Below are 26600 nucleotides of genomic sequence, written 5' to 3'. Positions count from 1 at the left end.
AATGAAATAAATGTTGGAACGTCCTAGATGCCGAAGTGTCAGGAGCTTGCCTTTCTGCAGTTGAAAAGACACCTGCATAGAAAGAAATGACATAAGAGTGATGGGGCGGTTACCAGGAAATCAAAATCCCACTTTTTCTCGAGGAGCAAAAGAGTGGAATTTTGAGGGGTTATTGTAGGGATGAAGGGCCTAGGTATAGGTATTAGGCCGTGGGCCATGTCCCAAGACAGGTAAATTCTATTGGAAGCCTATAAATTAAGGGTCCGTGGAAGAAGTCTGATCATGAGGAATTGGAAGTGTTGTTCGAGGAGAAGTACCTCCTCGGTTAAGCAAAGTAGAGGTCATAGGTCCAACCTTACGTCAAGAACCAGGCAATGGGCAATAATGCTGGCAAGGGTAAAAGTCAGATAACAATAAGACAAAAGAGAGTTGGGAAATATATGAGAAGAAAACTGCTACCACCACATTGAATACTCTGCAGCAAACCCCCTAGCCGCATTAATGTGGAGGTGATACCTGAATAGTAATCTTCAGCCTTACAGCTACCCACAAAGATTTCAGGAAGGTGCTGATGGGACAAGTATCAAAGCCAGTAATCTGATCTACACGTGGAGGACTGAGATGAAGTAAGGAAGGTAAATATATAGAAGAAAACCCCATTACAAAGGGGGCATCAGATAATTTGTAGAAAAATCACTGTACACTCAAGAACTATAATTGTGGTTAAGTCTAAGAGAAATACATAAGAACAACCTTCCTCGGACTTTGCCAAGAAGGACTTTCCTTGCCCAAAATTGCTTGTTTATGCTTTCTAGTAACACTTAGCCTACTGAGATTGTTGTCAACTTAACTCATTGAAAGTTCAGTTTCAAGCTCACTCTCTACAAATTCATTGTTTTGGGCTTTTTGGACCATTGACCATTTCATTTGGGCTTTGGGAGCAAAACGTGCCCTTACATATATATATATATATATATATGTTATTTTCGCCCCAAAAGAGATGATAGTATGGAAAACTTGTTTAGTTGCTATTCTTGAGGGCAAAAAGAAGATTGCTACCCACCTCTAATTTATGTAATGGATACAAGTTCAACATATGTTGTGTATAGCCGATCACTCAGGGTGTGTTTGGATACCATTTATTTTGCTGAAAATTGAAAACACTATAGCAAAATAATTTTTAAATGTATGAATAGTGCTGTGAGACCCATTTTAAATGAAAGTTTTGTTGAAAAAGAGGTTTGTGAGTCCCGTGAATAGTGCACAGGACCCACTGGAAAAGCCACCACAGCCATAGAAATGCACTTAAAAAAAAAACGCAAACGCAAAAGCTAATAATCAGTATCCAAACGGGTACTCAGTATCCTTTTCTGATGCAGAAGGCACCAAATTCATTTAAGATTTTGTTTTTAAATTTGAAATTATTTTTGAATTTGAATTTTGAATTTAGTTTTTAATGTTGAGGTTTTAAGGGATTTGATTAGACATTTTCCATATTAGTGTAATTCTTAAACTCCATTAAACTAGTGTTCTTGTAATTGTGAAAGCAGAGAATTTTGAATAAGAATTTATAATGAGTTGAGAATATGTCTTGTCCTTTGTTCTCTATGTTTGGTGGTAATGTCAAGCGAGTGATGCCTAGGGTTTGCAGGCATTCTTGGTGGTGAAGCCTAGGATTTGTTTTGTTGTTCCTTTTCTTGCTCTTTTATCTTTATTTTTCTATCCATGTTCTGCATCATTTTCTCTCTCTGTAAATATTGTTAATTTCTGTAAGAAGTTATGTCAAATATATGCAGAAAATCTAATGGAAGCCGTCATCCCCAAGAAAAACATTTCATCCTGCAATTAAAATTTTCACAATGCAAGGGGAGTATTATAATTTATAACACAGGAAAAAACAAGAAGATGAAGCATTTTCCAACTCCTCACATGATTGTGAAAACAAAGCTCACTATTTACAGGCTACTTTGCTCCTTTCCAAAAAGAGCTGTTCTTGTCACAAGTTTGATTCCCCTCACCCATAACTCAGCCATTTCAACCCCACCATCACATACAAAATGCACCACCTTATTTTTTGTAGTCACCACATGGAACATCCCTGGTTCATCAACATCCCTCCGACGATTCCTACGAAATGTTGCATTGGGCCCAACCTCAGCACCTTTACAAATCACATTTCTCTTACTTGATTTCCCCCACCGTAAAATCCCAACATTCCCTACCATGCTCAATAATTTACCATGAGGAGCTCCTTTACCATACCTTGTGTGCTTCTTTACACGAGCACCACCTAGTACTAAGGTTTGAGCAAGCTCATCAAATATCACACGCTCTGCATCATTTCCAAAACCATTTTTTCTTGCTAGCAAGAGTGCAGTCTCATGTCTCTTATTCTCAATGTCACATCTTGCTCCACATGAGATCAAAAGTTCACACAACTTACCATGGCCTCCTTTTGCTGCTAACATCAGTGGGGTATATCCATCATCGTCTAAGGCATTAACATCATATCCCCTATTTGTTAATTTACAAACAAAACTGATGTCTCCACGGTGAGCAACAAAATGTAGAGCATAAAATCCACCAGAACCATCATATCCTCTATCTAGTGCATATTCAATCATCAATCTTGCAAAGGATTCACTGTTTTGGTTTACTCCAAATAGGTTCATTGCTGTCTCACCATATCTATTACGCAGTCTTATGTTAGCCCCAGCATAAACAAGCAACCGGAAGGCCTCAACATGACCATTTTTTGCAGCCACCATGGCAGCTGAGAATCCATTTGCATCTTGCACATCTAGATCAATGTCTGTTTTCTTGATGAGTTTCTTCAAAGCTTCGATATCATTAGCTTGAATTACAAACATTAGAGGGGAGAATACTGAGGCATTGCTTGACTGAACAACCTTATCGGCTTGAATTACATCTACTACTACTTGCTGGAAGCCAAGAGTCCACCGAGTTGTGTAAGCGATTGAGCTTGCACATTGACCAGCTGTATTGACCAAACCAAAATCAGCACCCACTGAAGCCAGAATTTTTAGGCACTCTTCATGCTTACGTCTAGCACATATCATTAATGCAGTTTCCCCAGATTCAGTTTGAGAGTTAAGATTGCAGCCAGCATTTATCAAACATTGAAGAATTTTAGCATACCCAAGCCGTGCTGCCAAATGAATGGCGTATAACTTGGTTTTTGAAGTTGTCATTGGAAATTCTATATCTGCACCATAACGTAACAGGATATCGACTGCTCTTGCATTGTTACATAGAATGGCATGATGGATGAGAGCCCTCCCACAGTGAGGGGTGTTAGGGGAGAGATGTTGGAGGAGCATATGCAAGATTGCACCGCTGGCTTCAAAGTACTCCACAGCACACCAGGTGACAGGGTAAGGCTCGGCTAGTCCTGCACCCACCCGGAATTCTTCTCCTGTATCCATATCCCATGACCAAGCACCTACTTTCACATTGATGTCTGTCCTGACGCTCACCTGTTTTCCAGTGACAAAGAAGGTGAATACCATAGTAGATTGAAGTCACATATTTTTTGCAATAAAAATGCTTTCATAAGAAAACAGTCCAACTGGTATACTAGATGTCAATTTCCAACTACCAATGTTACACCGGTTACTCCGAGCATATCCATACTTCACATGTTACACTATGCACAAAGAGGCCCACCTGCAATAGCAATCTGACAACAGAAATTTGCCGGCAAAGAATGGCAGCAGCAAGTGCATTACAGTCAACATTGGTGTGCAGAAATGGCTTGGAAGATTGAAGCAGCACCCTATCAGTTGCATTGGCATCCAATCCACACTGCCAAGAATAAAAAAAAAAGCATTTTCAATTTCTCAAAAGACAATGCTTTACATTGTGACAAAATTAGGATATTTTTGTTTGAAGAATGAGTTGTTCAGAAAATCCTAGAGTTTGGTTATCAAATCCCTCTCAAAAAATAAAATAAAATTGTGAATATCTACCTACACAAATCAATACACCCAAAGTTTTACTATTCTTAACCTATATATATCTTCCTAACTAATCTGCATTCATCGGATTCAAGGTCTGTGGACAAATTAATTGGATTTGGTTCTGCATGAGACAGCAATCAAAACTCAGTTTTGGTCCCTAAATTCAAGGGAAATATAAATTAAGAAAGTTGGTCAATTTACAATGAGTGGTTTCATACAATAAAAGAGGGCTCATAAAGCTCATTTCATCATCTTAATAATAGTGTCAAAACTCACAATCACTACAATTCCTACAGCTAATCAACTAGAATCTAACCAGATACAACAGTTTATTTACTAAATCTACGCATTCTTTATCTCAACTCTCAAAGCATAAGTGAATTACCTTGACGAGTGCATCAACAACATCGACAAATCCTCTGCAGCACGCAGAGACAAGGGCATGCACAGCAACTTGCGGGCGGACCATGTTAGAGTCCATAAGCAGCTCAACTGGCCTGGCCAAGCCCACGTAGCTTGCCTCCAACAATGCCTCCTCACATGCCTGCTGAGATGCCCCTGCATTGATAAGCACTTCCAGAACCTCCAAAAAACCCTCCCTCACTGCTGCTGTTGTTGCATAGCCCCGGAACAGTTTCTGGTTCACATTAGCTCCCTCAATCTGTCAAAGAACGCAGACACAAGCCATATTGCATTAATGCTACCATTAGTCCATTTCTATCACTTAATTAATATCAACAACACCAACAACAATCTCTTTAGTGTCTGTTTTATGTTTTGTCAAAATTAATCCTATCATATTGTGACTCCTCAATTTGATTGATTGTGTGACATGTGTGGGTGTGTAATGAGTCCTACATCGGGCATATACTGTGTTGAACTAGGTTTTATTAACAATTACAAAGAGTCTCAATTATGATTAGTTCTTTTGAGGTATAGTACATATGTGGCTAGCACATGTGTTCTAAAAAAAAAAAAAAATCCCATCACTGAGAATCAAATGGTAATTACCAAGGCCCGGGCCCCCCGGTCCCTTTTTTTTTACTTATGATATTTTTCATTTTTGTAGTTGGCCCCTCTTTCAAAACCTTGGACCCCTCCTTCGGTCCTTCCCAATTAACCTAACCAACCTAGTACAACTAGAAACTATCCAACCCAAAAAACTTAACAAAAACAATAAAAACATTCACAATCATGATTGTATTTTAGTAAAAAAAAACTATTTTACCACCAAAGAACCAAAAAACCATGTGTTATTGGAGAAGTTGAAGCTAATTTTTTTGCAACTACAATAAACTGGTATAAGTACTAGTTGACTGTAGCAAATTGTTAAAAATAAAATGCAATATTTTATTAAATTTATCTCTCCTCCTTCAATTAAAAAACTCAAATTCTCTCTCTTCCTTATTATTTTAATGAGTTGTTTATATTATTTTAAATGAAGTGGTAAAAAAAATAGAACATTTGATGTTAGGTGTATTGTAAAGTGAGGTAGTAAAAATAGATAAAACAGTTTTTTAAGGTATTAAAAGCTAAATTTTTTAGCATCACTATTGTGAATGCTCTAACTTCAAAAAAATAAATAAAAATCCTAGCTAGCCTAATATTAAAAAAAACATTATTATTATTATTATTATTAAGAAGATTCAGAAAGTTAGTTATGGTTTCAAAAAATGTCAAAAATACCCCTAATTTAATTAGATAATCCTTATTCTTAAAAAAATAAAAATTAGGGTTAAAATTGTAATTCAACAAAATTCAAAATTCAAAATTCAAAAAAAAAAAAAAACTATAAGAGTAACTTTTATCCTAAAAATTAGTACACTTTCTATTTAAATATATCTCACGTACGTTTGATAAATTTTTTCCTAAAAACTAGCACACACTACACCCAGCTGTTTGCTTCATTTGAAATCCTAAGGGCACGTTTGGTAGACTATAATGGTAATTATATAGGAATAGAAATATGTATTACAAGAAATACAGAATGTTGTAATGTAATGCTTATTACTATTCATTTGTTTGGTGATAACACAATAATAGAACCCCGAAGACAATGGAATGAAAACATTTTAAATCAAACTTAAGTTATATTTTAGGAGATATCTTATTCATATAATTATATTTCCTAAAAAATAATATTTTTTAAGTTTGAAAAAGAGATTAGTTATTTTTTTATGATTTTTTATTTTCATAATTGTTATGTGCACATGGAAAGTTTGTTTATTTGGAAATATATTAATTTTAAAAATTAATACTCTTAGTAAGGAATAGCTATTACATACCTTTTAGAGATGAATAGTTATTTCTAATTTTAAAGAATAATTATTCATAAAGAATAACTATTCCATATAATAAAAACATAGCTAAACTATTGAATAGTTAAACCATAGAAATAATTAGTACATTATAGTGCCTATTACAGTCTACCAAACATACTTTAAATTTTAGTTTCTTAAAAATCATTTCCTGTATATAACCTCACTAATAATAGATAAATTCAAATTGAAAAATTACATTAAACTCAAAATAAAATAAAAAGCCTCATCGCATGTGAGGAGCACGTGTGATGAGGCTAGTTGTTATTATTATTATTATTATTATTATTATTTTGTCTTTATTGATAGATGATTGCATTTTAATGTATTAAGAAACAATGATTTTGTGTATATATAATTTGTTAATACTATAATTTTTTTTTTGTTAATACCATATGAATGCCTATTTGGTTTTTTTTTTTTTTTTGGCCTATACCCTAGTCCCCTCTAACTTAATATACTGAATCTGTCCCTGATAATTAACTAATTATTTCTTACCTAGACATAACTCCACCTTATCATCAAATTTAAAATTTTAAAACCTCTTAACACATGTAAAAAGTCTAATAATAATAAATTCCTAATAAAGTTAATAGGAGTAGTAACAAAATCCTATTGCTAGAACCGTCAGCATAAAGCAGAAGCGAGTGAGTGACATTTTTTTTTTTTGGGTAGAAAGGGTAAATTCCTTTTTTTTGGGTAAAAGGTAAACTAAGAACAAACAACAGAATTCGGCCTAAGCCTACATATCACATATGTACGTTCGTATAACTGTATAAGTGATGTGTATTTTCTAAATAAAGAACGAGGTGTAAGAAAATCTGTGCGACAAAAATATAAATAATGTAAAAGGAAGAAAATGACTATATTTATATAAACGTGACGTGATCTTATTCTCCATTGTAGTCTCTACACATGCACAAAAGATCCGATAAGAATCACCAGATGTCACGTAATCTCTCGTGTCAGTTACAACTTACAACTCACCTCACTAATGACACTCCATAAATATCAGTGTATTCAAATTTTCAAATTAGCAATGCGAACAAACTATTTTACCAACTATTAACATAGAAATTTTTTTATTATTTTTCATTTGACCAATCATTATCATCACATTTTATTTACTAATAAAGTAATAATCACCTATTATATTAATTGTTTGTACAAAAATTGTAAATTAATTTAGAGAAATATTATGTCTATAATATTTTCGTAATATTTTCATAATAAATTCTAAATGACCAGTTGTTATGAATTGTTATTGACGGGATAAGAAAATAATTTTACTAATAGGTTCAAATTAGAACCAATAACAACTACACATTTATAATTTGTTACAAAAATATTGTAGATTTAATATTTTTCAATCATTTATGGCTTATAGGAATTTCCTTTTCAAATTCTTTCAAGTATCTGCAAATGATTGTAAAGATTTCGTTGAAAAAAATAGAATTATCAGTTTTCCATTTTTAATAATAAATCAAATAAAACATCCACGAAATAATCTAACCAAGTCACAAACTAATTTTGCTTTAAAAAAAAAAAAAAAAAAACATGGTGAGGATGCATTACCAAAAGCTTTCTGACAAGTGTCAAATTTCCAGAATGAGCAGCGAGGAACAGAGCAGTAACCTCAGTCTTGAACTCCTCGTACTCAACGCAGACCTCGTGAGCCGATTCCTCGTGCAAAACAATCTCTGTCTTCTTCGCCTTCAGGCTCACAGTTCCGATGAAATTCACGTCCACGCAAGGGTTAGCGATGCACTCATAAACCAACTCCGAATCGTCGTTGTGCGCAGCGTCGACTAAGCGTTGCGAAACCTCATGAGCCTCGTAATCGTAATCGTAATCGTAATCAACAGGGAAAGCTAGTTTTCCGGTGCCGGAGTTTACTGACACAGTCATTATTTCCGGTTTGACTTCTCAAACGTTTTACGTACGTAGGTAGGTGTTGGCAGTGGGAGCGGCAGTCGCAATCTCAATCTGTTTCTCTCAGCGAAAGGCTATTTGTCTCTGTCAAATTTAGGGCGTTAGGCGTGTGAGAGAGAAGTTTAGTTTTTTTTTGGTTGAACTGCCTAAGAAGTCAATAGGGAGGGAGGGAAAGAGAGAACGTTTTTATTATAGTGTGCGGTGTGGTCCAATGACTCCAATCTTCGTCAATTTTTACATTTGACATTGTTGTAACTAGCCTTGTAACTTTACGAGTGGGTGCAGCTACCTTCCAACCTTTTTTCCTAGAGAAATGCTACTTTTTTTTCTTTTTTTTTTAAGTGAGTTTTAACTAATGATATCTACTTTTAATGATAATTTTTTATAATCAGATTAAGGTACTAGTCAGTTCTTGGTATAGACGGGGATTAAACCTTAGATCTCTTATTCAACCATCAGAAACTTTATTAATTAAACTAACTGAAACCTAATAGAGAAATGCTACATAAACAAAAAAAATTGACAACATTTTTTATGATGGTTGATGTGACAAGCTTGTATTGTTCTCATTTATATTTATTACTAATACCACTTTTTTACCTATTATTAGCAATTTGCATCAACAAGTGTCAATTTTTTTTGTATTTATAAACTTTCTCACTATCCTCTGTTTTTATTTTTATTTTCTTTTCTCATTATACATCCCTACATTAAATATAAAAGGTAAATTTACTTTTTACCATAATTTATATATATATATATTTCAAATATAAGAAAAGTGTTAAAGCTCTTATCAATTTTATTATAAATGATATATAAACAATTAGATAAAATAATAAATGTGACAGCAATCATAGCAATAACATAATGTTTTGTTTTGTAATTAAAAGTTAGTATATATTGATGGGTTTCAGTTAGCTTAATTGGTAAAAAATTTTATAGTTGAATAGAGATTTGAGATTCAATCTTCACCTACATCAAAACCAATTGGTGTTTTATTATGATGATAAAGGGCATAATTCACAAGTTGAAACTCTATTTAAAAAACGAAAAGAGTTAGTGCAAATTGTCAAATTCATAAAGCTTATACAATAAATTTATATAATAGCTATACGATCGCTACAAATATGAACTCCAAACCCGGAGTGTCGGTTGAAAAAATATCATAAATTCTTGACAAGAAGAGTTATATCTTTCATTCCTTTTTCTTATTGTTCTTTCCACGTAACAAAGAAGAGAGTACAATATGATTCCTTTTAAATCATGCTCTTATGGCAAGTCCCTTTTAACTTTTGGTGCACAATCAGGGTAAGAACATTAATTATTGGGTGCTTTATCTAGACCAACAAATGAATAAAAAAGAAAAGAAAAAAATAATGGGTAATTGTCTCACATTGCTTAAAAGAGTATGCTGTGTGTAGTATAGCTTGCTCCACCCTCCTTTAAAAGTTACCATAACTTTTGAGTAAAGTTGTGATGTGCCTTTGTGTTATAAACTCTTTCCCTCTCCCCTATGTGTGTGTGTTTGTTTCTAAAAAAAAAAAAAAAAAAAAATGAATAAAGAAGTTGGCTTGGGTTTTTTTTTCCCCTTCCAATTGTGTCGGTATGGTTCATTATATAATAGGAAATCTACCTCTAATAGCTTAATTCAAAATCCCATCCTATATAACAGTGGTGGCTCTAGAAATTTTTCTCAAAGTGTTCCTTAAGAAGCATAAATTACACAATCTAATAAAAGAGATTGATCTTGGGCATTTTTCCTGAGGTCTATAGGGCATTTGGGCTTGCTATGTTATATATATATATATATATATATATATTTTTTTTTTTTTCAGATTTCAGTTCAAAATTTTTTTTTAGCTTGAAAGCCCCAATATATTGTTAAGTAGAACAAATTATGAAGTAAAGTTTAATTTTATTGACATAAAAAAAAACTGAGTATGTTTCCAAAATTTTTTTGAAGGACAGACAAATGTAAAATTTTAAATTATTATATATAAAAAAAAAAAATTCAGGTTATGGTGGTCCTATGACCACCTTGGCCTTCAAGTACCACCGCCCCTATTATATAAGGACAGGACCACCCTAGCCGTCAAGTACCGCCGCCCGTGCTATATAAGGACCAATTAGAATAAATTCTTGCAATCTGTCATGAAATTTGATATATAATACATTAAAATTAACTAAGGTTTAGGCATGGACCATACAACCACTTGTCTTTAACTAGAACTCAAGCGCCTTCTTATGACCAAAAATGGACCAGTTTTCTTCTTATTTATTTTTATTATTATAACAACTACTGCATGCTCTAACATGCATACAGTCAGCAATTGGCTGCTCTTGTTTGCAAAATAATCTATATCTTGATTCTTGAGGGACGCTTGCATCATGTGTATATTTCTACTTAGGTACGGCCGGATTTGGCCTGCATTTAATTTTAACTCATAGAACAGTACAAACTACAAAGTAATTTTATATTATAATCACACAGAGTCGGAACAACAAATTTAATTTACCCAAAAACCAAAAAAAAAGAACAACAAATTTAGATAAGAACATATTCCTAAGGCTAATGTGTAATGTGGTCTGTCAGCTAATTCTAGAAAAACCGCCACTTGGAGCCTGCCATTTGTCCTCTTCTACGTAGGTTTTCTGTTTTCAGCTTCCAGGCTCAGATTTAATAATAGAGACAAATAATAGAAAGATGGTTCCTCACTTTGGGAATTCTTGACAATTGTGCAATTTAAAAATAAGAAAAATAATATACTAATAGGTGTCAACTAGTTGAACTATAATGCTTTTAGGGATTCTACAATTTTGAATGGTTTACAACTTTACATTGTCAATTCAAAACACACCAAACAAGTCAACAATTTAAGTGACTAACGAAGAGATGGGACCATATTATGCAATTTTGGTATCGACATTTACTATAACTAGAGGTGACAAATGGGCGGGTTGGGTCATAAATGAGTTGGGTATGTAATTATCCATTTATCCATTTATGACCCGTTTATATATAAATTAATTATCCATTATCCACCCAACTCATTTAACCCAATATAACCCCTCTAAAACTAGTTGCACTTAACCAAGCGAACTCTCTCTCTCTCTCTCTCTCTCTCTCTCTCTCTCAAACAAATAGTACCAACCACTCAGATCAAAATTATAAGAGTGCCTTTGGATTATACAATTTCTGGTAACTTCTTTATATAATATTTATAAAAAATATATATATAATTTTTGATAAATTTTATGTTAAATGTGTAACGAGTAGTTAAAAACTAACTCATTTTTTAATAAGTTAAGATTTATATTATTTGAAAAATTAATAAATAAATAAACTGAAAAAAAAAAAAGAAGCATAAGGCAAATCAACTTCTTCCAAAGGCACACTTAAATAAAAATTTATCCAAAATATAATTTAATCTTTTTTTTTCTTCATAAAATTAAAAGAACATGATCCCCAAAACTTTCAAAAAGCCTAATAGTCCATTTAGAGCTAGAACTCAGCCCATGAAACGTAGTTTAACCGAAGATGTTTCCGTCGTCAACGTCACAAGCTCCGCCGTGAATCTCATTTTCCTAACCAGAGCGGAACGTGAAGCCTTAGCCCTAAAATGCCATAAAAAAGAAGTCGATGAAATCAACAAAATCCGTCAAAGCCTCCTTTCCTCCACTTCCAACAACCACAACCACCACAACAGCAACGATCTAAGCAAACCCTTTGATTCCGATCTCCATCGCGATTGCGACCGAGACCGCGACTGTGATCATGATCGTGACCGTGACAGGCACGACCGTGACCGTGACAAAGATTGGGAACGAGACCGAGATCGACATGATAGAAACCATGAGCGCGACGAGGATGCTAAGTCTCGCAAGCATGCGCGGTTGGAGAAATTGGCGGTGCGGGAGCGTGAGAAAGAGAAATTCAGATTCTCGTATTTGGGTTTATTTAAATATAAATTTTAGATGGGTTTAGTGGGTATTAGTGGATTTATCCATTTAGACCCATCTAATTAAATAACCAAATGGGCCTTTACCCATTTAACCCAAATATTCAAATGGGTTGGGTTAAGACTTATCCAAATAAGGTGGGTCATGGGCGGGTTCATGGATATGGATAAAAATTGCCACCCCTAACTATAACGAAGAGGTCCATATTATGCAATTTTGGTATCTACATTTACTATAAGGAAAAGGTCCATATTGCTTTTTTAATGAAAAAAATTATATAAAATCTTATGTGGGATCTAGGTTCATTAATGATTTGGATTGAAAATTTAAGTAACATAACATAAATGATACATTAAAAATTCAATTAAACCACACTTTATTTTTTTTTAAGGGGTTCTAATCCTAACATAGAGTAATACTTAGGTACTTCTGGAACATAATGGATGGTGCTCCCTTTTCTTATATTCATGGTGGGGTTTATTGAGTAAATTCATGATGGGGTCCACCATGAATGTAAGAAGAGAAAGCATCATTTCATTATACTCCAAGAGTGCTTAAGAATTTTCCTACTAACATAAGCTCATTCCATTGTTGTCTAGGAAAGTTATCTACCATTCATTAAAAAAAGAAAAAAAAGAAGAAGGTAAGCAAGCTAATGTGAAGCTTGGTTTGTTTTGACATAAAATATTTTTAGGATGAAAATGTATTTAGTATAAACTATTTTAAGAGAAAATGATGTTTTTTCTTATCTCTTTTCTATAAATTATTAATTAATGGTCTATTTAGTGGGATGGAAACGAGCAAGATGGAAAATGATTTTATTTATTTATTTATTTATTCACATGTTAGCAATATGTTGATACAATGTGAGATGTTGAAATATTCACATCAACTTGTACAAAAATTCTTGTTTATTTTACTAGAAGAACTTACTTTTTCTTTTTTACACAACTATTTTTCAAAAATACCCCACATCGTATTATATGATGATGGATGAAATTAGTGAGTTGACACTACATTTCATTAAAATGTTATTTCTTTATTCATTTTTTATCTCTCTCTCTCTCTCTCTCTCTCTCTCTCTCTCTCTATGTATATATATATAAATAAGTAAAGAAGTATTATAAAATAGATTTGCATATGAATAGTAACCGTGTATATTTAGTTATTTACATGACTATTGTAGCAACAATCTAAATTTATATAAGTTTACATACACTGATGTTGGTAATTTTTTCATTTTTTGAGTTAAATATGCAAAATTTACCCCTTATTTTATTATACATTAACTACTACGAGTGCTCTTAGAGAAAAAGAGACAGAATGAAACATATTGTTGAAACTAACTGCTTTTTTTTTCCCAAGTTTTATTGTAAAGGAAAATCATGAAATACAGAAAATGTTTTGCACTTATTACTACTGTTGATAAGTGAAACTGTAAAACATGTTTCACAAGTGCAACTAAGATTCTTCGTAAAGGAAAAAAAATTTTCAAAAACAATTTTAAATATCGGAACAAATGGCGCTTAAAATGTGAACTTTTTGCCCAAAATATAAAGGTGATAATATGTAGCTAGGAAATCAACCAAGTGACTAAAATAAAATAAAAATTACAGGCAAGCTACAACATACAGTGCATGGGGGACCCAAATTCCCATGCCTGTTTTGTTTTCTTCTTAGTCAAAATTGTTGCGACAACATGTGGCATGGCCGTTTAAGTGCCTGTTTGTTTCAGCTTTCCCAACCCAAAAAGCCCGTTTTGAAGAAAGCTGAACCACAAAACCCGTTTGGTTAGGTATAAAAAGCAACTTTTTGGAAAAAGTTGCATTTTGGGTTTGTGAAGAAAACGCGCAAAGTGAAAAAGGAGCTCTGAGGTGCATTTTGGAAAAAGTCTGTGCACGTTGTCATATATCCATTAGACGATCTTGGGCAATTACCAAATTGCCCTTGCCTTGAAGCTCACTCATGCCATCCTCTCTTGATTGATCCAGACCGATCTTCTTCATCTTCTTCCTCTTCTTCCCAAAATTGCCCACTGTGTTTCAAAAGGCAGATCACGCTATCTGCAGTCCTCAGTTCTAGAACTAGATCTCATCTCTTTGCTATAGTGGGTATTGCCAAAATGAATTGCATCTTGATTCTTGATGAGAATCATGGAGTCACTGATCACTTTGCGTGGGTGTGGGCTGAGAGAGGTATTGAAGATTTTTGGTGAAATTAAGAGAAATTACTTGTGAAGATCAAGATGAAGAAGAGCGTGGGTGTGGGCTGTGTGGCTGAATGTGTGGAGGAAAGTAGAGAAAGTGAAAAAAGAAATGGTATGTTCTGGAATGAGAGTGGATGAATTCTAGAAGCTTGATCTTCTAGTGTGTTCCGATGAAGAAGAAAAGTATAAAGAAAAGTCAAAAGTGAAGATAGGGAGAAGTAAAGAATACGTGTGTTGGTGTGTGAAGGAGAAAAAAAGATGAAAAAAAATATAAATAAACGTGTGGATGAAAGAAAAAGAGATAAAGAGAAAAATTAAATAAAGAATAAAAAATTAAAACTAAGAAATGCTACTATAATATTTTCACAATAAATCTTAAGTAGTGGGTTGTTACTAGCTAATACTAGTGAAAAAAATAATTTAAGTGGAGTGTCCAAATTAAAATCAGTAACAACTTACCACGTATGATTTGTTGTGAAAATATTGTAAAAATATTTTTACAACAAATTTTAGTTAACAATAAATTATTATTGTTGATATTATTATTATTATTAAGTTTTTTTTTTTTTGAGTAAGTATTATTAAGTAGTTGATTTAAGTATGAAATAAACCCCCTTATATGTACATTGTCCTTTTTGGTAATTTACAACTCAAACCGCTACTTTTATAAGTTCTAGCCAAACACTTAGTTTTTTCAAAAAACACTTTTTAACAACTTTTACCAAATACTTAGCTTTTTAAAAAAAAACTTTTTCATACTGCACTTTTTGAAAGCTCAACTTTTTCAAAAAGCTCAGTTTCAAAAAGCTAAACCAAACTCACCCAAACCCATTTAGAAAACCAATTTAGACTTTTGAGCGTGTGTAAAATATGACCCATTGAAGGCCTTTTATAATCTATCATGCTTCAAGGGCCCCTTTTGTGCACTGCACATAATCTAGGATCAACTTTGAGCAAGGTTTTTAAACTCAAATCTGACCGGATGGTCCGACATAGTTAACCAGGAATCTCTCATAAATGTGATTCTTTTAACCCTGTCCTTAAGAACTAATTTATGCCAAAAAAAGTATGGAACCATTCAAACCGTGGTCCAATTGCACAGTTCTAAGAACCATGATCGATTCTCATGGTTTGAACAATTCCCTACTTCCCTTTGAATATATACACCAAAAACAAAGACATGGTGAGAAAAGAAGAACCGTGACTTGTACAACTACAATAAAAACAAAACAAACAAGCCATGGTGGAAAAGTTGAGAGTGAAAAGTGGAGAAGGAGCACCTGTAGTCTAAGAGTATGGGGTTGAAGATGCAAATAAAAAAAAAAAAATCAAAGAGGAAGACAAAACATAAAATGATAAAAGTGAAGATAAAGATGAGAAGAAATTCAAAAGTGAGAAGGGTAAAAATCAAGGAGTTATAGACTAGAAGCCGTGTAGATGAGAAAATACGAAATAAAAGGGAAGTGAAGTGGTGGTATGAAACTGAAATGTGGAAATAAAGGCAAAGAAAGACATGCGGTAGGTGGGGATATATATATATATATATATATATATATATATTTTTTTTTTTGAGAAAAATCCCCTCTGGGGTAGAGATCTTATTATTGCATCCTTAATAAATCGAGTTGATACACCTCAACAACGTCTGATGGAACAGACTCCATCCAAACCAAAAAAGGAACACTGGCAGCTTGTCTAGCAAGCTTATGAGCCACACAATTTCCTTCTCTATTAATATGCTGAATTGAAATAAAATAAAAACAAGAAATTAAGCTTTTGATGTCTAACAAAACATGTCCCATAGCCGAAAGGTCCATGTGCCCTCCATTAATAGAGGTAATAGTGTTTGCAGAGTCTCCTTCCATAATCACTTTGTCAAAACCGAGTTCCTTAGCAAAAACCAAAGCCCGGCGAGCGGCTAGCACTTCCACCATCTCCACCGAAGCAGGTAGTGGAATTTGTTGTGAGAGAGCAGCCATAACTAATCCTTGTTCATTCCGGATTATAATGCCGATGCTAGCTAGTCCAGCTTGTGAGAAGACCGCTCCATCGAAATTCGCCTTGACACAGGTTTCAGGTGGTGGTGTCCAACGTACTGCACAAGCTGTCCTTGGTATCTTGGCATGTGTAGGACGCAGCTGTTGAAATTCCTTGAGAGCATCGAAAGCCGAGGTCGGAATCTGACCCAATGGAGTTGTCGTTTCACCCAGCCAGACCTTATTGCGCCTCATCCAAATTGCAGAGACTGTCATTGCGAAAAGCTCGAAAGAAGTTTTCCCAAGTGAAGCTTTATCAATCACTTCGAGAAAGGATGCGTAGTGAGTTGTGGTTGCCTGAAGTTGATCGAAATGGACCTTCCACGTGTCAATCAGTTTCGGACAAGACTAGACCGCATGCAGAGTATCCTCTGCATTAAGCTTGCATTCCGAACATAGCGCATCGTCGAGAACCTTTCTTTTAACAAGGTTGGCCCGAGTTGGCAAGGAATTATTCCCGGCACGCCACAGAAGGTTCTTGACTCGGTTTGGAACCTGGAGATGCCAAATAGCCTTCCACACCATCGTAGCGTCCTCTGCACCTGTGCTACTAGCTGCCTCTGTTTCAGCTTGGTCCAAACAGAGCCGGTACCCAGACCTGACCAAGAAGACCCCGTCCCGGGTATGGGGCCAGTATGGAACGTCTTCTCTATTGAAAAGATTAAGTGGAATGGCCTTAATGAGTGCAGCTTCCTCAGGTACAAAACATCTATCAATCTCATCCTCCTTCTAGCACAGACTATCATGATTTATTAAGCTATAAACCCTTGCATCAGCTTGACCGTCTAGTACAGGGGATAAAACCATGCCTTGCCGAGACCCAGGTAGCCAAGCATCATCGTAAATGCGAACTTTAGAACCATTCCCGATTCTCCATTTCAAACCTCTCCTAATGATTTCTCTTCCCTTTAAGATGCTTCTCCAAGCAAAGGATCCTCTATTTTCCTTAGCATCAAAAATGGTCCCATGCGGGAAAAATTTAGTTTTGAAAACTTGTAGAATAGAGAATCTTGGTTTTGTAATAAACGCCAAATTTGCTTGCCAAGCATTGCATCATTAAACTTTTGTAATTCCCGAAAACCCATACCTCCAAGCGATTTAGGCCTACACATTTTACTCCATTTAACCCAATGAATACGCCTTCTAGTGCCTCGCTGACCCCACCAAAACTTCCGAATCATTGCCTCGATCTTATGGCAAAGTGTAATAGGAAGCTTAAAGCAGCTCATAGAATATGTGGGAATGGCTTGCACTACCGCCTTCAAAAGAACTTCCCTCCCAACTTGGGATAGAATTTTCTCCTTCCACCCTTGAAGTTTCTTCCAAATCCGATCTTTGATGAAAGCCAAGCTTGTTTTTTTGTTCCTTCCCACAAAAGATGGCAAGCCTAAATATTTTTCATACTGCTTTACTTCAGGAACATCGAACAGGTCTATGATGGAATCATGAATCCCTCTATCCGTGTTTTTACTGAAGAAAAGAGTGGTTTTATCTCTATTCAGCTTTTGTCCGGATGCATCTTCATAAGTAGAAAGAAGGTCTTGGATGTGCATACATTCCTGGACCGAAGCTCTGCAGAAAAGCAAGCTATCATCTGCAAAAAATAAATGGGTTAATCGGGGTCCACTTCTGCAAATAGATATACCTCTAATCTCACCAGAGGTAGCTACCTTAGCTAGTAAGCCATGCAAACCCTCAGTACAAAGAAGGAAGAGATATGGAGATAAAGGATCTCCTTGTCTGAGTCCTCTGCTAGGGTGGATGATGTGAGACGGCTCCCCATTAATCAGAATGGAATAAGTGACAGTAGTGATACATTCCATCATAAGATTAACCTATTTTCTGTGAAAACCCATCTTTTCCAATAAACCCTTCATAAAGGACCATTCAACTCGATCATAAGCCTTGCTTATGTCAAGTTTAAGAGCCATAAAACCTGTATTACCACTCTGATGATTTTTCATGTAGTGTAAGGTTTCGAAAGCCATAAAAATATTGTCAGTAATTACCTTGCCAGCCTGGAAAGCACTCTGGTTCTCGTAAACAATAAGTGGTAATAAAGGTTTTAAATGATTTGCCAACACCTTCGAAATCAACTTGTAAATAACATTACAGAGACTTATGGGTCAAAATTCAGATATTTTTTCAGGGTTCTTCACTTTGGGAATAAGAGTAACATAAGTGAAATTAAACTCCTTAGGAATATGACATGAATTCAAACAATCCAAAACCGCTTTGGAAACATCATCTCCAATCAAGTGCCAAAAAGATTGAAAGAAAAGAGAGGGCATACCATCAGGACCCGGAGCCTTGAGCGGGGCCATCTCTTTCAATGCAATGTCGACCTCATGTCCTGTGAATTCCTTAGTCAAGCTATTATTCATATCTTCAGTGACTAAAGGCTGGATGACCTCCAACACAGCTTGAGCACCAGCTGGTTTAGAGGATGTAAATAAGCTAGAATAAAATACATAAACTATATCTTCAACCTGTGATCTATCCGTGCACCAAGAGTTGGATTCATCAAGCAGGCCCATAATTCTATTACGTCGAAATCTCTAAGAAGCTTTATTATGGAAGAATCGGGTATTGCTATCACCAAATTTGAGATGCAAAGCTCGTGCTCATTGCTGCCACATCAAGCTTTCTTTTTCAAGCAACTCATTCATTTCAACTCTAAGAATTCGCACTGCTTCAAAGTCAGCCCCCTGTGCCGCCGCAAATTTTGCCCTTTCTAGGAGTTTAGACTTCTCCTCAATCTGTTTCTTCACACTACCAAAGGAGCGTTTGCTCCACTCCACTAGCTTTTCCTCACAAAGCTTGATTTTCTCTAGCACTATCGGAGAGGACGAGTATGGCATGTGAATCATCCAAGCCTCCCTAACAGTATCACCACAACCACTCTCTGTTAGCCACATGTGTTCAAATCTAAACAACTTGCATTGTCTGCCCACAATACCTTTAGGCTTGACAACTATGGGATAGTGATCAGAGACATTAGATTTAATACACTGCACCTGTGTGGCTGGATTCATCGCAAGCCAAGCTTGTGTAGCTAGAGCTCGGTTAACCCTTTCCAAGACCATACCGTCGCCACGTTTGCCCCGCCAAGTATATTTTTTACCCATATATCCCAAATCCAGAAGTCCACAATCATCCACAACTTCTCTAAAATCTCTCATAGCTGATTCACTTCTCAACGCCCCTCCAAGCTTCTCATGCGATAATAAGATTTCGTTGAAGTCACCGGCCACTAACCATGGCAAGCTGAATTTCCCATCAAGAGTTCGCAATAAATCCCAAGTCTCATGCTTCCTCCCAGTTTCTGGCATCCCATACATACCAGTAAATCTCCAAGAGTCATCCTTCCCTTTGTTGACGATGACGTCAATATAGTTGAGGGAGGATGAATCTACAGTAATTTGCACCGTGTTCTTCCAAAGCAAGGCCAGTCCGCCAGCCCTCGTAACTCTTGGAACAACCCACTTCTCATCAAAATGTAAATCATCACATAACTTCGTCAGCCTATCTTCGTCTGCCTAAGTCTCGGCCAAGAACAGGACAGCAGGATCTTGTGCCCGCATTAACAATGCAAGCTCATGAACGGTGCGTTGGTTCCCAAGCCCCCACACGTTCCAGCATAACCAACTCATAACTCTCGGTAGGGCTGTGGACAGCCTAGGTGGGGATATTTAATGAAGTGTCATGTTTCACTTTTTCATTAGTTGATACAGTCCAACACCCATAATTAAAAATTTGCTACTGTGCTACTGAAAACTTGTACTTGATTACGTGAAGTAAAATTTTGTCGATTTCGTTCATTTCATGGTTTAGATTAAATTTTACGAATCTTAAAATTTATAGTTAAGTCATTTAAAATTTTAAATGATATCAATTTGTATAAGAAATGGACAGGATTTGCAAGGAGAGATCCTGATCTATACTCTAAAGGGCTTCAATACTAGGTTCAAGTAAGTCATATACAATGTTGCACATTATAGCCGGCGATTTTGGCCCATTAGCATTTATTTTTAAAATATTTAGGCCCGAAACACTGTTTGGGAAATATATAGCAATATACCACTTTTTTAGGTACTCGAGCTTGGCAAGCTCGAGTACCATGTTTTTTTAATCCACTATCGCCCCATATTCAAGAAACCCTATAGTGGCGTTTTTAAGCCCTATAGTGACGTTTTCGGGCCAAAAAACGCCACTATAGGGCCCCTTGAACCTGTTATGGGGACTTATAAAAAAATTTTGCAGGAAAACGCCGCTATAGGGACCAAAAACGTCACTATAGGGCTTAAAAAACGCCACTATAGGGCCCTTTGAACCTGTTATGGGGACTTATAAAAAAAATTTTGCAGGAAAACGCCGCTATAGGGACCAAAAACGTCACTATAGGGCTTAAAAAACGCCACTATAGGGCCCCTTGAACCTGTTATGGGGACTTATAAATTTTTTTTTGCAGGAAAACGCCGCTATAGGGCCCGAAAACGTCACTATAGGGCTTAAAAACGCCACTATAGGGCCCCTTGAACCTGTTATGGGGACTTATAAAATTTTTTTTTGCAGGAAAACGCCGCTATAGGGCCCGAAAATGTCACTATAGGGATTAAAAACGTCACTATAGGGCTCCTTGAATATGGGGCGATAGTGGATTAAAAAAACATGGTACTCGAGCTTGCCAAGCTAGAGTACCTAAAAAAGTGGTATATTGCTATATATTTCCCAAACAGTGTTTCGAGCCTAAATATTTTAAAAATCAATGCTAATGGGCCAAAATCGCCCATTATAGCCTGTTCTATTTCAACTAGTCCAAGCCCATTTCATTTTTTAGAACCCCAAAATGCAACCCAAATATAACAAGCCCAATTAATACAAAAACAGGCCCAAAATCAGAACCGTTGTTCCTCACTATCACTACGTGTAACCTACAGTCATCACAAAAACCACCACAATCTCAACCGTAAGAAATAATCACCACCACAATAGCCCATTCCATCAACAAATCTCCACCGTCCATTCTCCGCGAGAGTAGAGAATCATTTCCCCACCTGCGTAAAAAATCCTCCAGTTCCTATTCCCGTTCAGTCCCTCAGACTCAGAGACTCTAAAAAACTCGTTCTTGTCAAAATCACCTGAAACACAAAATCGCATCGGAGCAGCTCATCTTCCAATCATTTCTCGCTATGGTACGCATTTTCACATCTCTCACTCACTCACCTTCTTCTTCTTCTCCATCTTCGCTTTTCCATTTCGTTTTGAATCGTCGCCTTAGGGTTTCACTTTCGCACTCATTTTCGCGTTTTTCTCAATCTCTGTATGAATTATTGAGTTCTATATTAATTAAAAACCAAGGATCATGAATTTTCGTGTTCGTGATAGATCTGGTTCGAAATGTTCTGTAAATTTGTGAAAATTTTAGGTTCGGTTGAAATTCCCAACGGATGAAAAATTTAAGAGCTTGATTTTCTTCTTGAATTTATATTTTTTATTCCATTACAATGTTTCAGCTGGAAAATGCAGTAATCTAATAAGTTATAACAAGGACGACTCGATGTTTTCTTGCTTAGAATTTGTTTGGATGAGCTTATTTTCATCTTAATACAGAATGTACAGCTTTTTTAAGCATCGTTGTTTTCTTCAAAGTAGTGTCTTGGCCTGAAGGTAAAATGCAATCATCACGGAGTTGAATGCCATAAATTTGAAATACTATCGAATCTATCAAAAAATAAAAAGTACTTGAAGGCAGTTAAATACCTGCACTACTGAAGAAGAAGAAGGTTAACAAGTTATAGCACAAAGTTTTTGTTTAGGTAAACAGATATCGATTCGGCCTTGTCAAATTCATTGCCAGTATTTGTAGAAATTTTTGGTTCTATTATTGAGCATGTGCTTCTGCTTTTGGTCAAAAGCCTTCTTTTAGAAAATATATCTCTTCAAGAAAAAGTTTAACTAATATGACAGTATGCATCTAAATTCTAAACTAATGGAGCCTAGGTTAAATGTAATCATAAGATGACACACCCTAGACCTAGACATATATTTCAGTCTTCTTTTCAGGTCAGTGTTTTGCTGTTGATGTTATTTTACCCCTGGGTGTTGGTTTTTCAATGATACTTTTATGTGTATTGGGCATTTTGTTTTGGGAAGAACTTATGTTCAGTTCCTTAGGTGCTGCACATTAGGTTTTCCAATTAAATTTAAACACACCGTTGCATTGACCGATATAGCACAAACGTTGTTATCTTCTCCAAGGACAATTGAATTCAATATAGTTATGTGTTTGAATTTAATTAGAAAATATAATACATTACACCTAAGGAGCTATACGTAAGTTTTACCCTTTTGATTTATGATAAGGTAGGTTAGGATTGGTTGGTTATACTTGGTAATGGACTTAAATTGTACATAAGCAATTCAACTGATATGACTTCTTTCATCTGAATGTAATATTTGTATGTACTCTTTTGATAGGCACCCATCAAGGGTATTCTTTCTTTGCAAAGGGCAGCTTTAGCTCAGCGTCACAGTAATTCATTGGGCCTAGGCTTTAGAACATTCAGCACTCAGGGTGCAACAACAGCTGCTACTCCACCACCACCTCCTCCACCTCCAGAGAAAACCCATTTTGGTGGCTTGAAAGATGAAGACCGGATTTTTACCAACTTATATGGGTTGAATGACCCTTTTCTCAAAGGTGCTATGAAACGGGGTGACTGGTACAGAACGAAGGACTTAGTACTCAAGGGTGCTGATTGGATTGTTAATGAAGTCAAGAAATCTGGCCTTCGTGGACGTGGTGGTGCTGGTTTTCCATCTGGCCTCAAGTGGTCTTTCATGCCAAAAGTATCTGATGGTCGTCCTTCCTATCTTGTTGTCAATGCTGATGAAAGTGAACCTGGGACCTGTAAAGACAGGGAAATTATGCGGCATGATCCACACAAACTATTGGAGGGTTGCCTAATGGCTGGTGTAGGGATGAGGGCTAGTGCTGCTTATATCTATATAAGAGGTGAATATGTGAATGAACGATTAAACCTTGAAAGGGCCAGAAAGGAAGCCTATGAAGCTGGATTTTTGGGCAAGAATGCATGTGGATCTGGATATGATTTTGATGTTCATATCCACTATGGTGCTGGTGCTTATATTTGCGGTGAAGAAACAGCACTTCTGGAGAGTCTAGAAGGGAAACAAGGGAAACCAAGATTGAAGCCTCCTTTCCCGGCTAATGCAGGGTTATATGGCTGCCCTACCACTGTTACCAATGTGGAAACAGTGGCTGTTTCTCCCACAATTTTAAGGCGTGGCCCAGAGTGGTTTGCCAGTTTTGGCAGGAAGAATAATTCAGGGACAAAGTTGTTTTGCGTTTCTGGACACGTGAACAAGCCTTGCACTGTTGAAGAGGAGATGAGTATACCATTGAAAGAGTTGATAGAAAGGCACTGTGGAGGTGTTAGAGGTGGATGGGACAATTTACTTGCTATAATTCCAGGTGGTTCATCTGTGCCGTTGATTCCCAAGAACATATGTGATGATGTTTTGATGGATTATGATGCTCTCAAGGCCGTCCAATCAGGATTGGGAACTGCTGCTGTGATTGTGATGGATAAATCAACTGATGTTGTGGATGCAATTGCCAGGCTTTCTTACTTCTACAAGCATGAGAGCTGTGGGCAGTGCACGCCTTGCAGGGAGGGAACAGGATGGCTTTGGATGATCATGGAAAGATTGAAAGTTGGGAATGCAAAGTTGGAAGAAATCGACATGCTTCAGGAAGTAACCAAACAGATCGAGGGGCACACAATCTGTGCATTGGGGGATGCTGCTGCTTGGCCTGTGCAGGGTCTTATTAGGCATTTTAGGCCAGAGCTTGAGAGAAGGATCCGGGGGCGTGCAGAGAGGGAGTTGCTAGAGGCTGCTGCTTAATCACTCAGGTTGCTATTCTTTCCTCCTTTTCATGTTTTTTTAGGTGGAAAATAAAATAAAAACGTAAATCCCTAAATTGGTTGTTTTGGCACTAATGCTTTCTAGCCTTTCTCTAATGTTGAAATCTGTTTGATGTTTATTTTTTTGGAGAGAGTTTAGTATTTTGATGTCTACTTGTAGCGTGGTATAATATCTATGTAGGACCTCTGATTGGTGGCCTGATCTGGAAAATTGAATTTTGTTATATTTCTTTCACTGTCTGAAAAGAATCCATATGATTGACCTTAACTAATCTATTGATGATCCATAGCCAACCCCAAATTTTGGCACTAAGGCTGTGCTTGTTGTTGTTGTCAGAAAAGATGAGGTATATTTTAGGAGTTTGTTAGACTTAGACAGACAGATGTTTTGGACAACACTTATATCTTTAAATTGAGAGTGATAGCCGTAATACAGTTTGTTTTGCCTCTATGTAGTCAGCATGTAGAGAGGACTGTAGTGGTTGAAAGGCCTCTACTGCAGTTTACTTCTTCTTGCTTAGTTGAGTTGAATATCACTTCTTTTCATTTTTGAGCAATTTTTCTGCTTCCTGGAGGAGCATAAATGAGTATAGAACGTTACTTGCCCAATGGGGCAATGCATTCTTTCATATTGGTAAATGCTAGAATAATGGTATTCGTAGTTTCCTAATAGCTTAAGCTTTTAGGATAGTTGGTAATTTATTATAGTATCAGAGTATGTGGTCTTGAGTTCGAATCTTGTCTCTACTTTACCTTCCATTTAAAAAGTTAAAGCACCACTGTCTCCAACTTAAACTTTTTGAGTCATGCATGAGTGCATCTCATGTTATGAGTCATTGCTACTGCAACAGTGGAGGAAAAGAATCTGTTTTAAGGGTGAGTTTGGCATCAGTTTTGAGCTTTAACTTTTAGCTTTTATGTACAGCTTTTTAAAACCTCACTTTTTCTCACTTATTCAAATTTTTTCAAAGTACAAGCATACTTTAACATACTTTCATCAAAAAGTTTTCAACAAAAAGCTAGATAAGCTGTTTTCAAACGGGTCCTAAATATGTTATTCTCTAGATACTAGATTAGCAATGCTGTTGATAATGTCTAGTTAGTAAGATGTGAGGTGGATACTGACACCTGACTGACAATGGTGACCTTCAAAAAATAAAAATCAATCTTTTGCTATTATGCATTCTCTTTGGACCATATTATAAAAAAGAAGAGAGAGACACAAAGATAGCATTGTATTTAATTTGTAGTTCGACGGTCAAGGATGTTCAATGTTTTCATCAAATAGATTTAGAAGTCACTAGGTGACCTTCACCATATGGAGGTAGGATACGTTTTAGTGCCACTGAGTTCTAGCTTTACCGGCACCTCCTCCCCCTAAGGTCATGGGTTTAAGACTCATTGGATGTGTGTGTAACTTACCAATAAAAAAAGAGAAGAAGATAGGATATTTGTTAGTCATTGTTTTCATGTGGTCGCTGTTTGAAATATGGATGAGAAATATTAACTAGTCTTGCCTTGGGCTAATGATGAATTTGTTTCTGTTGTGTAGGCGTATTGCTTTAGTGGTGGATATCATCGAATAAAATGAAGACAGTGCCCCCAGATTTTGGGAGGATAGATTATTCTGGTGGTCATTTTCATATTCTGTCTGTTTTTAAGCTGTATTAAATTTGTCTTCACTTACTGTCCCGGAGAAAACATGATTCGTTCTGGATGTGCTGGGAAATCATAATTCATGTTTTGTGTTTCACTAAGATATTCATTTCACATTTTGATGAATTTGTTAATAATATCTGTATTTTGACTAAAAAAAAATCTGTATTTTGTCTCTAATGTCATATTTATGCTGCTTCTGTTGCCTGACAACAACTCTAGAGTTGAGTTTGCATGTTAAAAATTGAATTTGACCTCAATAGATTAATGGAGCCTCCTAATCAATTTAGTTAGCAGTTCACCTGTAATTATGCATTAGTTCCTTCTTGTTGTTATCTGGGTAAATTACCTTTTAAATCCCATAATTAGAAGTGTTTTCAAATTGAACTCGATTTTTTAGATGTTTCAAATTAAATTTCAAATTTCAAAAAAAAAGTTTCAATTCAAACCATAAGTCATTTATGATGAGTTTGTTAATAGAAAATTCTTAAACATCATAATTTTATGCGGTTATTTCAACATGTCTATTCTGTATGGATTATTTCACTCAAAGTCGCACA

The 26600-nt window shown here is 35.8% G+C and overlaps 4 protein-coding genes across 4 annotated transcripts; 2 read left to right on the top strand and 2 right to left on the bottom strand.

Annotated features, from left to right (window-relative positions):
• Positions 1 to 1822: 1822 nt before the first annotated feature.
• On the bottom strand, positions 1823 to 8370 carry LOC126718233 (uncharacterized). Its single transcript, XM_050420339.1, has 4 exons — positions 7874 to 8370; positions 4366 to 4641; positions 3688 to 3825; positions 1823 to 3497 (listed from the first exon to the last, which is right to left on the bottom strand). Exons 1-4 carry the CDS (start codon positions 8204 to 8206, stop codon positions 1956 to 1958), a joined length of 2289 nt encoding a protein of 762 aa, XP_050276296.1. The 5' UTR covers positions 8207 to 8370; the 3' UTR covers positions 1823 to 1955.
• A 3319-nt stretch (positions 8371 to 11689) lies between these two features.
• LOC126719724 (DEAD-box ATP-dependent RNA helicase 21-like) lies at positions 11690 to 12205 on the top strand. The gene has a single exon (XM_050422251.1). It carries the CDS (start codon positions 11690 to 11692, stop codon positions 12203 to 12205), a length of 516 nt encoding a protein of 171 aa, XP_050278208.1.
• Positions 12206 to 15997: 3792 nt separating this feature from the next.
• On the bottom strand, positions 15998 to 16648 carry LOC126719723 (uncharacterized). Its single transcript, XM_050422250.1, has one exon. The coding sequence runs from the start codon at positions 16646 to 16648 to the stop codon at positions 15998 to 16000; it is 651 nt and encodes a 216-aa protein (XP_050278207.1).
• Positions 16649 to 21417: 4769 nt separating this feature from the next.
• LOC126718232 (NADH dehydrogenase [ubiquinone] flavoprotein 1, mitochondrial) lies at positions 21418 to 26101 on the top strand. The gene is made up of 3 exons (XM_050420338.1): positions 21418 to 21627; positions 22913 to 24372; positions 25937 to 26101. The coding sequence occupies exons 1-2, from the start codon at positions 21625 to 21627 to the stop codon at positions 24362 to 24364; spliced, it is 1455 nt and encodes a 484-aa protein (XP_050276295.1). The 5' UTR covers positions 21418 to 21624; the 3' UTR covers positions 24365 to 24372; positions 25937 to 26101.
• Positions 26102 to 26600: the final 499 nt, after the last annotated feature.

Source organism: Quercus robur, chromosome 3 (assembly GCF_932294415.1).
Source record: "Quercus robur chromosome 3, dhQueRobu3.1, whole genome shotgun sequence".
In the NCBI taxonomy this organism is placed as follows: domain Eukaryota; kingdom Viridiplantae; phylum Streptophyta; class Magnoliopsida; order Fagales; family Fagaceae; genus Quercus; species Quercus robur.
This window is presented reverse-complemented; position numbering and strand designations above follow the sequence as displayed.